The sequence below is a fragment of the Scardinius erythrophthalmus genome, assembly GCF_964197995.2.
Source record: "Scardinius erythrophthalmus genome assembly, chromosome: 20".
NCBI classification, from domain to species: domain Eukaryota; kingdom Metazoa; phylum Chordata; class Actinopteri; order Cypriniformes; family Leuciscidae; genus Scardinius; species Scardinius erythrophthalmus.
Genome location: NC_138240.1, coordinates 18,613,495 through 18,627,889, shown reverse-complemented (window position 1 = coordinate 18,627,889; position 14,395 = coordinate 18,613,495). Strand labels below are relative to the sequence as shown.

At 36.7% G+C, this 14,395-nt stretch overlaps 1 protein-coding gene across 1 annotated transcript in view; it reads left to right on the top strand.

Moving 5' to 3' along the window:
* ipo11 (importin 11) overlaps positions 1-14,395 on the top strand; it is a 172,617-nt gene that overhangs the window by 57,107 nt on the left and 101,115 nt on the right. Inside the window, exons 14-15 of the mRNA XM_081349379.1 lie at positions 1,536-1,583; positions 2,344-2,449. Coding sequence (XP_081205505.1) covers positions 1,536-1,583; positions 2,344-2,449 — 154 coding nt within the window. The remainder of the gene's footprint in view (positions 1-1,535; positions 1,584-2,343; positions 2,450-14,395) is intronic.

Below are 14,395 nucleotides of genomic sequence, written 5' to 3'. Positions count from 1 at the left end.
CCAACTCAACACATCTATGACCTGGTTTTACCTGGTTGTTTTTTGTCCAGCAGGGATAAATTCATTACATTTATTAACAGAGAAAAGTGAGCATTTTCATTCATGACTCCTGGCATTCAAGGACACAAATAAATCAGACAATAATTTATAAATAAATTATACAAGTCAATAAATAAATAAATAATAGACAATAAATTAGACAAGTCAAAGCTTTGCATGCAATGATTAAAGAATCGCTGATCAAACGAAACTCACTGGTTAAATGAGCTGTCATTATATTGTGATAATGAAAGAAATGTCACATCTGGAGCAGGAGTAGTTGAGAACATGGTGAAAAGGGATTCTTTTATTAACTCAAGGTGATTTATCACCAGTTAACACTGCAGGTCCCTTTTTATCTATAGTAATTAACATGTTCGCTTCTTACATGAAATATTTTGAAAAGCCGTTCATGTGTGCTACAAGAGTAGGCACTGAAAATGTGTTTGAATGCCACACGGCTTTTACAGAAGCTCTTTTTGAAGTGTTTCAGCATGGAAGGACTCTCATTTCTGGCTTCCTGCTGACATTAGCTGGATTGATAGGCTGGGTTGACACCAAATGACACATGCCATCAGTTCTTCAAAGCTCTTTTTGTTTCCAAATGAGGGATTTTCTCTAACTTTTTTTGTGAGGGAAAAACTGACAAAGTCACCCAGGGTTCTACTTTAGATGTGGACTTTTTTGATTATAGCCCTGCAGGGCAAATGTCACCTTTATAAAGCACACCCTGCTAAGCTGAAGCGTGTCCACCGCTAGTGCTCCTCTTAAAGCCATGTGTAGCAATTAAGCTCGCACTTTCAGACAAATACAAGGACCATCTGACAAGCGTTACGCTCTCATTGCTTTTGATCTGGCTCCCTAATTAATTAGTGAATGACTCAAATGAGCTTTCTGTGTAAATTAGTTGATTAAAATTTACTAACATGATTAAATTAGGATGATGTGCTAACTGCTAAATGGTATTCTTATGGACATTTTATATAATAATATTATATAAAAGTTGAGTGTTTTGGCATGGAATTTAGGTTTGGCACATTTTTATCATTATTACATTTCTATGTTTTACTAAATTGAAAGAGATGACAATTTTTTTGTTTTTTTTGCACATCATGTATCATTATAGTGTGAAGTTATTATAAAAACACACATTCCGATGATGATTCTCATAATGATCCCTCAGTTAATTTCCTAGTAGTGTCATTGTTTTTCTCTTGAGCATTTTCTGTGTTCTAATTATACATGGACAATAAGGAGCGTCGCCCCCTCATTGTCGCTTTGGAATGGCTAATTGTGATTGGCTTAGGGAAATGGGATGAAAGTTTTAGTTGTTTATTTTATTACATGCTTTGCTGCTTTTACTACTGCTTGCAGAGTGGTTAAGTCACAATTATTACTGATGTGTAAAGGCCTAGATGTTTCCAGCAGGCCTAAAGCACATTGTGTGCAGGTTTCGAGGAGGGAAAATATCACAATGCTTGCTTTCTCTCTCTCAGGCCCCAGTAATGTTGAGGACCCAGTGCAGATGCTCATGAAGGATGCAGGTACCATCATGCATTATTTACCCTTATACACAACCATCACATCTGAGACTTAAGATAGGGCAGTCAAAAAGTATTTTAAAAATGTAAATAGCAAAAAAGAGATGTTTTTATGTAAAATGAAGAATAAATATTTAACATTGCTCTAGATTCTGCACTATTATTAAATCTAGTATTATTATACACACGTATATATGCTGTATTATTATATATTATTCTGCTACCTCTTTACATGAAGGTCAGTCTAAGTTAAAGACCTATATTTTTTTTCTGGTTAGCACACAAGTAGTGTAGCATACAATCTTTATTTATTTATTTTTTTTTGTATAATTTATTGTGGTTGTACAGCTGCTACAGCACAAAAGTCAACTGTTGTGTTTATTGTATATGCTTAATAGATACATTGATGGATATGAATATGTATTATGTAATATTTGTATTTATAATTTTTTACTTTCCAATTGTTATAAGTAATATATAATATAATAAATATATTACAATTTTGTACTAGATCAATAATTACATGTAGTCAGTCATATTTACAGTGGGTGTGCATATACATTATATATATATATATATATATATATACAGTATATGGATAGATAAGATTATTAACACTTTTATTTTTTTTTACTAGATCACTATATATGCAAATATTTGCAAAACTGACATGGACTATGTGTACATCTTTCTACAAAAATCGAGTTTTTAACTTTTAAATTAAATGTTAACTTGTGCAAAAATCAATTGCTTCTCTTTGCAGTGTACAACGCCGTTGGGTTAGCCGCTTATGAATTGTTTGACAATGTGGATTTTGATCAGTGGTTCAAGAACCAACTCCTAGGGGAGCTACAAGTCAGCCATAACAGGTATGATCTAATAAACATCATTAATCTCCTAAAAACCATTTATACATTCATAAACCTTTGTAAAGAACACTTGATAATGGAATGTCTGTGCAGTATGACATTTCACATCAACAAATTAAACATCTTAAGCACTGATTTCTGTAGATGAAATGATATTCACTTCTATTATTCCAGGAAGTGATGTCACTCAACAGGTGCATTCAAAGATGCGCCTGTGTGCAGTGACGGGGTCTAACCCTCCTACAGATAAAAGACTAAAGCTTTCTCTCAGAAGTTTTTTTTTTGGTATTGCATTACTCCTCTGTGGGCTCAGATAGGCAATTTATCAAAAAGAATCTGGGATGAATCCCAGCACCTTCAAGTTTCTTTCTGTTTCCTATGATTGTTTCTGGAAATCTAGGTTGGTTACATAAATGTGTACACATTTTAATAACTCTATTTTAGGGGGGGATTTTTGGCCTCAGGAGTTTAAAATTGTGCAGGATAACATCAAATGCTGAATGCAGACAACCCCTGGAAAGAGCTGATATCTTTCACTTTTTTCTCAAGTCTTAAGAACAGCACAAATATATCAAGATTTAGATAAACCTCTCAGACGGGAGCCTAGATAATCTTTACACTGTGCCTCAATGACATTTGCTGCCTCCTTACAATGGCAGTATTATATGAAGGTAAAAGAGTAGCAAAACTCAAGAGCATGTAAATGTGAATTTGAGAACTTGTACAATAAATATTCATACTTGTACGTGAACATTTATACTCACAGCTCCAATGTGAAAACCTGTAAAATAAAAATCTGAAGTTCAATGTTGAAATTTGCATTTGCAGACAATAGTCACAGAAAAACGTGACATCATCGCATACTGTACAATAGAATTCCCATTTCATTGGCTAGGCGCCAACCAATAAAACGACTCCTTTGAACACCCCCCCGCTCCCACCCCCTTTCTCTCTCGCCGCCACTGAGTTTCAAGTGCACAAGTTAGTTTTTCACCTGATATATCACGAAAAGAGTAGCAAAAGTCAAGCCGCGAAATTTGAAATTGCAGTGACAGATTTGAGAAGTTGCAAGTGCACAATTGAGGTTGTACTGCGAATGTGAATGTAAGATTAAATGCAAATATATCTTACAAGTTTGTGTCTGTCATTGTATTTCTGTGAATGGCATTTTACACATTTGTGTAAAAAATACAAAACATTTGTGACTACTTGTCTGCAGCTTCAAATTCAGAATACAGTTTTGTGACTATTGTCTGCGAGTGCAAATTTCAACATTCAACTTCAGATTTTTATTTTACAGGTTTTCACAGTGGAGCTGTGAGTGTAAATGTGCACGTACAAGTACGAATATTTATTGTACAAGTTCTCAAATTCACATCTACGTGCTCACGAGTTTTGCTACTCTTTTACCTTCATAGTATTATATCAGATTTAGTTGATGGATTGGTTAAATAATGTTCTTCTCGGAGACTCCTGCGGTGGACTTGATAAGGTCAAGAGAGTTTGGAAGATATGTGGTATCAGATATGTAAAATAAATGTCCTGGAGAGAAAGGTGTTGAAATATTCATTGAAGGCCATGAGGGTTAAGGAAGACACTTTGGATTTAAAGAAAAGAAAAAGAAAAGGGATTTGGACAGGTTGCTTCGAAAAATGGTGCTTAAGTATGTTCAGAAGTGCTGGGGAAAAGGACTTGACAAACTGCTCTTAATTTACAGTAGTTAAACTAGTCAAACTACCCCTTCGAGGTAGTTAGATACACTTCAAGATTTTCTACATTTAACAATACCTCCTATGGATCTAAAACCAATAATGCGTTCCTATATGAATAGCAAATGGCAAACAGAGTGAGATCTATATACCATTTATAAACTCCATGAAATCAGCCCTGTAATGTTGGGAGAAGAATTAATTTTCAAACCGATGATACCAGATTGTTTGGTAACACTTTAGTTTAGGGTCCGATTCTCACTATTAGGTAGTTTCCTATTAGCTTGCATATTACTAGAGCTTATAAATAGTGTTAGGGGTAACTCATTACAAGTAACTTGAGTTTCGTAATCAGATTACTTTTTCAAGTAACTAGTAAAGTAACACATTACTTTTAAAAAACAAATTATCTGAGTTACTTTTTCAAATAAGTAGCATAAGATACTTTGTTCTCCCATTTATTGACTGGCAGCTCTCTTGTCCCCATGTTAAGACAAATTGAAGTGCAGAGGCGTTGTGTGTGAACATGATGGTTATTGTAGTTCTAGACTAAACGTGAGCGTGCATTTACTTATCTCACTTGCACAAAAAAAGATGAAATATACCTCAAAATGAATAAAATCAGTGAAATGCAGAATCAGAATACTATGCAAACATTCAATAACTAAATATGTTAAATAAAACATACATTTTTATGCATTTAATCTCACTTTATTGACCAATGTACTTGCTTCTAACCTTCGATGATTCAGTTCAACCATGAGCAAAAAATGACTATAGATTTTTTAGTTTTTATTGGTAAATTAAGTAATAATAATAATAATTTTATTTATAATGCGCCTTTCACATACTCAAAGCGCTAGGTTTGTTTGAGCTGCGCCCTCTACTATACACGTGTGAATTTGCATTTCCTTCAGCCTTATGGTGCGTTCACACCGGACGCGTTTAGCGCGTCAGGCGCGAGTCATTTCAATGTTAAGTCAATGCAAAGACGCGTTACGCGCGTAAAAAATTCCTGCGGCGCGAATGAGGCGTTTAGCGCAGCGCGGTAGACGCGAATTCGCCTCATTCGCGCGGCGCGGTAGACGCGAATTCGCCTCATTCGCGCGTCAAGTTCGCGCGAATGACGCGAATTGAGCGTCTGCCGCGTTAAGCGCGTTACGCGCGAATGATTTTATTAGTGCTATTTGTGCATTCACGCGTTTGACGCGAATTCGCGTCTGCCGCCCGAGTTGAAAAATCTGAACTTCTGCGTCAATTCGCGCCGCGTTAACCAATCAGGAGCCTGCTTGCATGCTGCTGTCACGTGGTGAAGTGACAGTTTATAATGTTATTTTATGTTTGGCCTCAATAAATTATTTTGTAATATGACTAAAATGCACAATAAAGCAAATAAAAACATAACTCGATTTCAATATATGAGAGATACTCATTTTGTATTGAATGCTATTTATTCCATATCTATTCTAGATTATATAAAACATTATTAATCTAATTTAAAGACAACAAACACAATTTAGTGTATAAAAAAAAATCACAGGACAGGTTTCATTTTTGAAGGCTGCTGCAGCTCCATTTATTATCAAAACAAAAATAAATCACAGATTAGGTGCGGGCGAGGGTGAACCTCGCGCCGGGCTGTACAGCGCGGGCTCGTCAGGCAGCGACCACCACTCTTGGCCGAGGCTTATACGGCCTACGCTTTCCTCGTCAGCGTCCTCACCGTTAGGTCCACCAAACCTACCTCCTGGAGCAAATTGTGAAACCCCTGAAACCCTCCGGAGGGTTTGGTGGACCCAAGAACAGCGACGATGTCCACTGCGCTGCTGTTTCAGCTCTCCAGAGCATATACGAGCGGTGACTCTCTCGATTAATGCTAATGCTAATGCTCGATAAACATCTAAAAAAAGATGACCGCCAACAGGTTTCGAAACTTTCGCCTCTGACGCGCGTAAATTTTGATTCAAACTTTTGATTTTACGCGCGTCAATTTCGCTCTTGACACGCGAATGCACACAAAGTGGTCAAGCGTATAACTAGACGCGGCAGGCGCGAATTTGACGCGCTGTTCGCGTTCGGTGTGAACGCACAGTTAGGCTTATTTCACTTTTGGTGTGAAAGGGTCTTTACATTTGCCCAAAAATATAACTTTTTGTGTTATAAAAAAACAAGCCCTGCCCAGGTGAAAAAAAGTAACGCAAAAGTAACGTAACGCATTACTTTTCTAAAAAAGTAACCGAGTAATGCAATTAGTTACTTTTTAAGGGAGTAATGTAATATTGTAATGCATTACTTTTCAAAAAAAGTTCCCCCAACACTGCATATAAAGCACATGCCTTATTCTGCATGACCATATTCACATCCCTTAATCCAACCCAATACCTAAACTTAACTACCATACTAACTATTAATATGCAGTAATTAGCAGTTTATTGAGGCAAAAATCATAGTTAATAGTTAGTTAATTATGAGAATTGGACCCTAAACTAAAGTGTAACCGATTGTTTATACCCGTTGGCGAATATGCCATTCCAGGATGAATATTAGAAAAAGATCCATCAACATGTTTTTTCTGTCAAAACCCTTTATCCCTGAAGCATGTTTATTAGATTGAGCTGGTTTTAACCCTGTGTAAACCTTTTTTACTCCATTAACACTCTTGAAGAAATGTTTTAATCAAATACAGTTTTTTAGCAAAAATAGATTGTAAAAACCTGATATAGTTTTACCATAAATCTTCTCGCCAAGAAAATAGCCAGATAAGCTGGCATGGTGTTAAACAAACAAACAAACAAACAAACTTAACAATATTCTACATTTATTATCACTTTAAAAGATGTGTCTTTGAGGATTGTATCTCTGATCATATCATACATTTGGCCAATTATTGTAATAACTATTTAAAAGCAAGATGTCCTGCAGTCCTGCACAAGACTTCAAACTTTCCAGTCTTGTACCTAGTTATATTATGAAGACATTTACAGAAGGATTTGTAAATATATTATTCCTAGCCTGATTTATATAACATTTTATTCCAAAAAACATGGCGAAAATCATTTTTTTAAGGCTATTGACAGTATTTTCTGATTTACAGGATAACAAAAGTAGATATCCATAAATCCCTCTGTATTTTTTTCCCCATCTAATATGTGAACACAATGAAAAAATCATTTTTAACCTAGCTTTATCCAATACTCAGATTTCGTTTTTTAAAATATATGCAAAATAGTGCATATTTAATTAGAAATTGCCTAATTTGCATATTTGAACATTAAATTACAGAAAACTTGTAATACATTTTTTTCTCATCTTAATGTAGGTAATCAACTGTGAAAGTTTCATGGTGATATCTGCTAGTTAAACATTTTACCCTATTCACCTGTAGTGTCTCGCCTTAAAGGAGACATATCATGCTTTTAAATTGTTCCTTTTTACATATAAATCATACATTTGTAGTCTATATAAAGCGGAACTGCAATGCTTGGGTCTGAATTCCTCATTATTATAGCTCCACAGGCCCCTTTTCTACCCCTTTTCTGAGGTGCGTCTCAATCAACCCGTTTTGGTGCGGTCTCTTTAAATACAACTGAGACACTTCATACCCCGCCCCCTCTCCAGGTTGCAGAGGTTCAACTCCACCCCGTTCAGCCATTTTTGTAGTTTGATAGCAGAGATACGATTATCTAGCGGCACAGAAACTTTTTATTCACACGTTATTAACAAAATGTCAACAACGGAAGACTTGTCCATCCAGCCTTACATGTTCGAGCCAGAGTCAGAGCCGGAGCGAGATGAAAATGAAGACGACGAATCTGCAGAACAACGTCTTCATATGGATGTATCGCAATGGTGTGTTACTGTATTTACACATGAAACTTTGGTCTTCCGATCTTTTACCACCGTGTCGATTTATTTTGATTAATATGTGCGAGGGAGAGAGAGCAAGACAGCGTCTAGTTTGGAGACGGTGATGTCTTGTTTACACGTTCGTCTGGCTCTGAAGAGAGAGAGAGTGAGCGCGCGCGCGACCGGGTCTCTCTCTCTCTGCTCGTTCTTTCAGTTAAACATGTGTCCTGACACAAGCGCGGCAGTTCATCTACATTAGACGGTGTAATGAAGTGTGTGGGTTACTACATCCAACAACCGAACATTTTAACTTACCCTCTCGTAACTTCTGCATCCTTTAGCTTGGACTACAAAATTGCAGTGAGAAATAGAAATGGCGGATTGCTCGAAGTGTTGGGCCGGGAGTCAATGTCCTTATTTGGCAGTTCCGCTGCAAATACTGTGACGTATTAGTTCACAAAACGTCATAGATAACAGAAAAATCGGAACAGGTTGAAAAATATGACCAAAACAGAATATAAAGATATCAACGAAGCACCTGAAGAGAATAATTTCATATTTTCTGTACTTCTAAACACTCCAAATATACAACAAAATGCATTTAAGGGCTAAAAAAGTGGATTTAGCATGATATGTCCCCTTTAACTATATTCATTCAAAGTATAGTGACGTAGTGGCCGCAGGGATTCGTTTTTTGAAAAGTAGCTCATTCCTTAAAGATAATTTTGTGCTGCTAAGAAATGTAGTTTGTTTTTTACTTTTTGTAATTTACTCCCCAACACTGCTGTGCAATGCCTGATGTCGTTTTTATGTTTTGGTGACAGTTCTGTGGGAGGACAGATACAAAATTAAAAGAGGTAATGAAGATTGTGACTCTACACAAAGCATCATTACTTTAGAGAGAGAGAGAGAGAGAGAGAGAGAGAGAGAGAGAGAAGAAAAACAGACCTCTGTTGCGGAAGATCTCATTATGATCGCATTTGAAACCATGACCGCCAGTTTCTCCTTCCATTTTGCTTTTGTACGTCTGTTTCTTTCTCCTATTGAGTTAGAAAAGAGTGGGATTTAAACTTAATTTGCATATTTCATAACATTGATGTTGACATTTAAAGACTCCATGAAATTAAAACTTTGGTTTTGTGGCTTTTAGATGTTTTGAGGTCATCTACACCACCGTTTAAAAGTTTGCAGTCAGTAAAAAAATGTATTGAAAGAAATTAATAGTTTTATTCAGCAAGGATGCATTAAAATGATCAAAGGTAAATAGATGGATATTTATAATGTTACCAAAAGTTTTCTATAATTCTTTTGAACTTTCTATTCATCAAAGAATCCTGAAAAAAGGGACAGTTTGCGCAAAAATATTACGCAGCACAGCTGTTTTCAACATTGATAATGATAAGAAATGTTTCTTGAGCACCAAATCAACATTTTAGAATGATTTCTGAAGGATCATGTGACACTGAAGACTGGAGGATTGATGCTGAAACATTCAGCTTTGCCATCACAGGAATACATTACCTTTGAATATGTAATTGTAATATTTCACAATATTACTGTTTATTCTGTATTTGTGATCAAATAAATGCAGCCTTGGTAAGCATAAGATACCTCAAAATCATTAAAATAGTACAGATTCCAAAGTTTTGAACAGTACTGTATATGCAAGTATATCTATAAATGGTAGCAAAATTAAATTTTAGCAGATATACCCATTTTTTCCTGTAAAATGAAACAAAAATATTGATGACTCGTTCTGCACTACATCAATTTGTATAATTAATTCTTCAAAGTGTCCTGACCAAACTTAGTTTCAATACAAAATTCTTCAAAAAATGGCAGAAAACTTCGCTTTTTAAGCGATTTCATGCGTCTTTAAGGAAAGAGAGAGACAAAGTCATGCATTTCCAAATTCTACATTTGTTTGTAACCGTTAGCTTACGGTTAACATGCCCGAGAGTTTGCTACAGACGATGTATGTGCAAATATGTGCTTGTCGGTGGGCTTTTGTGCGGCTCCAGAGGGGATCAGTCAACCACTCGAATGTGTGTGTTTTCATGTTCATTGAGGCGGTCTCTTGACAGAGCAAGCAAATGTACGCTTGCCACTCTTTAATCAGGCATATTTGTCACTGTCATGATGAGACAGTGTGCCTGAGAAAGCCTCCGAGGGATTTTCAGAGATACATATGAGTAACCCTGGTGCTGACATCTGCCATCTGTGCCTTGAGCTTTGGGATTTGACTAGTTTATATTCAGCAGGAAGTTACCAATATGCATTATACCTTGGTAATTTGTCCTCATTACATGTTATGAGAAACGCCTGTAAATTCCTTGACCTTGTGCACTTTCATTTCTCCTGACTGGCATCCCTCCAGACCCTCCCATTGATTCATCACTTCATTTCGACCTACCGTGTCACAAAGTCGAGACTCTTGACAGACAGATTATCTTAGCGCTGATCTTGTGCCTCAGGGGTCAAAAAGGGCAGCTACGCTGGACAGGTGTTGCTAAAGTCTGGATCGATTGGCTGGAGAAGCCTGTTGCATCCGTCTTCACCATTTACAAAAACTCTGTCATGTTCTTTCTCTGCCTTTAGCAGGACATTGTGAACTATTACCTCCCATAGATGGATTATGGCCTGGGACATTGGGGACAGTGCAACGGGCTGCTGAGAGGCCTGACTCCTGAATAAAAGACACTGGAGTAGGCTACATATAAATAGACACATGTGCCAGTATTTTTAAAAATACAATAAATGCTTTTAAAAATCAAAGATGCATAGTAAATAACACAATTAAATTAGATGATAAATAACAAAAATTTGGTTGAGGGGTAAAATGAGTGCATTAAGTGTGGAAGGGCTGGGTATCGATGCAGATTTATGGATTTGTACATGTTCATATTCACAAACTCTTAGATTCAGATTTTGATTCCATATGACGCATTTCCTATTAATGTGTGTATATTTTAGATATATCGGTTCTGCTAGCAAATGTATGAAATTCAGTCTCTACTAATGTTGTATATTTATACAAGGCAGTCTTTCATACTGATTCAAATGGTAACCTGTCTTTTTTAATTGTCATTAAAAGAAACTAAAAAGAACCGGTACACAAGTAATTTGTTCATAAATTGGACTACACTGATTGTGCTGTATTTGTTTGATACATTAACATGAAAAGGCTCATATTGTGAGAGTCATTTGTTTGTGAATTGCTCTACACAGGTCATGCTGTATATTTTTTATCCACTAATCTGAATTGGCTCATACTGTAAGAGTATGTATGTAAATTAGACTACACTGGTCGCCTTGTATGTTTTTAATTCACTATCACAAACAGGCTCATAAGAGTAGTTTTTGGGGTAAATCAGGCTACTCTGGTTGTATTGTATGTTTGTTTTTGCGTACAGCTCTTGTGAACCTGAAAGAGATTTTTTGCCGTTCTTTTGCAAACTAAAATCCATCTTTGCTTCCTCCACTCTAAGAGTTCTTGGAAGCAGGCGTCCTTTCTTTGTCCTAGCTGGGTCGTGTCCTCTGGTGCACTGGAGAATCAGGCCAGTGCTCAGCGACCCTCGCCACATGCCAGACTCTATAGCGTTTCAAATACATTGCAGCAGCCACACTGCAGGCGAGCTCTGAGAGCAGTAGCATGTGTGATGATGATGGTCAGCGTGAGATTCGCAGCAGCATGAAATGACCTTTTCATCTCAGAGCTTCAGTGTGGCAGCTGTGGTGCCAGTTTAGCTTTGGGGGACTAAACTGTGTTGAGTGTTAAGTCACAGATGTTACCTCATCCCAAACACACACTAAGGGTTATGATTTGACCCATTACTTATGTTTGTTTATGCAGTGTGGTAAATTTGCATAGCCACCAAAATACACCACTTCCAGTTGGATTGGATGGGCACTACTAAATTTTTAGGAAGTTAGTCGGGAATTAAAGTTTATAGAGGCATGTCTGCAATGAAAAAAAAAAATCGCTCAGAAATTGCTAGTATGTTTCACAAGTAATTACAAAGAAATGGCTAGTAACACATTGAACTTCTTGTAAAACTTACTCCAATAATCTGTTTTGTTCAAAACTTTGAAAATTATTTAACTTAAAAAAAAAAAACATCTTGATGGGAAATTTCTGGCTTAAGACCTGATCAGACTTTATGCTGCAGGTCATGTCTGGCTAAATGAAATAATAATAATAAGTTTATTTTATATAGCTCCTTTCTACAAACTCAAAGTTGCTTTACAATAGTAAGACCAATAGTGAGACCATGGGGGGCTTTGAATGTGATGAGTACGTTGAATTGAATATAGAAATGAACGGGTAGCCAATGTAATCTGTGTAAAACAGGAGTAATGTGGGAGGATTTCTTGGAATGTGTGAGGCCTCTGGCTGCGACGTTCTGAATATACTGGAGCTTATTTAGTGTTGTAGTGGCTATGCCAAAAAAGAGAGAATTACAGTAGTCTAAGCGGGAAGTAATAAAAAGCATGAACTACTAGGGTCTCAGCATCATGATATTTAAGAAAGGATGTAAATGAGCAATATTCCAGAGGTTGAAAAAGGATTTGGTCAGATGAGATATGAGGATAGAAAGAGAGGGAAGAATCGAAAATTATACCCAGGTTTAACAGTGGTGGAAGGTTGAACTAGCATGCCGTATTTAACACAGATTTGTATTGCTCAATATGGTCTTTCTAAGCAGTAAAATGCACACTTACTGGTTTTCCTGTAGAGGTGTTCAAGGTGACAGCCAACAGTATTCAAGCTGCGAAGTGCAGGAGTAAACCAGGGAGAAGTGTGCGTAGAAGGGGGGCATGAGTATCGAGGACAGTGGAAATGGAGGTATCATATTTGGCAAGGATATCAATAGAGCTAGTATGTTCAGGAATGGCAGAAAGGTGAGTTTGTACAGATGTGGAAAACCAGAAAACACGAGATTCACAGGGATGAGGTTATAAATAGCAGATTGAACTAGATTTTATTCTGATAGTCAAAGTCCGGGGTGTCCGACTGCTCAACTAAAACTTTGCCATGGATATTCACTTATAAATATCAGGTCTTTGTATGCTCAGTCTCAAACTGAATACTGTATGCACATTAGCAAAAGAGTGACAGTGAAAATGTTTTGGGTTCCTTTGTTTCTCTTCGTGTTTGCTTAATTTTAATGGTTTGTTGCTCATTAGAGGTATGTAATTGAAGAAGTGTTGCTGTGTTTTGTGTATATGTGTAAGAGACGCAGCTCATTTATGATGACTCAGCTATTTGAAAGCAGTAATGTACTTGAAACAATGTTTTCATTACCAGTCCCCCTGCTGGAGGCCTAATTGTCATTGTATATGACAACTTAGTGTTCAGATACTTTCATCTTTTCAATGCTCAAGTGTTCATGACAAACTTAAGAGAGACAGCCCACAAGATTCAGTCTCCTTTATAGAGCTTCGCTTCCGTACCCTTCTTTTTGACACAGACAAGACTGAGGTTATCAGCAGCCTTTGAGTGACGTCCCCTGCCATGGTCTGTTTTGACGTGTCTGAGCTGCAGCCACTTGACAGCAGCCCTCTTTAAAATCAATCATTTTCTGTGAATAGAGGCAGAGTATTATTGTCAGCACCTTTCAGGCCTACTAGAATATATTTATTTTTATGAAGTGATTCAAATACTAAATAGCAGAATTTGAATTTTGTGGCACCCGCACATTCATGAACGTATGCAACTAGAGGTCATAACTAAATCACAAAATTAAATTTCCAATGCGACATAGTCACGGCTCTCTGATACTAATCTCTTTCACTAATTGCACAATGGCAGGAACTCTGTCCTCTTTTTAAATTTGTAAAATGTGTTTTTCACAGTAATAATGTGTGTCCTTGGGGACCATACTGTGAAAACCCCTTGAGTCTTTCCTTTTGGGATTGACGTTTTATTTATTTTTTTGAAAGATTGATCAGAACTTTGGCAAAAACTTGCATGAAGCTCATATGGTGATTCATTAAACACTTTTAGACACTGCTTCAGGCATGCATACAAACTTTATGATGCATATTACCAAACAAACAACACAAGCAACTTCCTACTACTGGGGATTTTATTCTGGATGTGTGTGTATAATTTTTCCTATAGGAATTATTTCATTTGCAACACAAAGGTCTGAATTGGGTTCATTTTTCATGTTGTCAAGCTGTCATTTCAATGTAATCGAATACATAAATTAAATTTAGTAGAATTTTACACACACACACACACACACACACACACACACACACACACACACACACACACACACACACACACACACACACACACACACACACACACACACACACACACACCCTGCTGTTAAAAAGGTTTGGGATCGGTACAATTTTTTATGTTTTTAAAAGAAGTCTC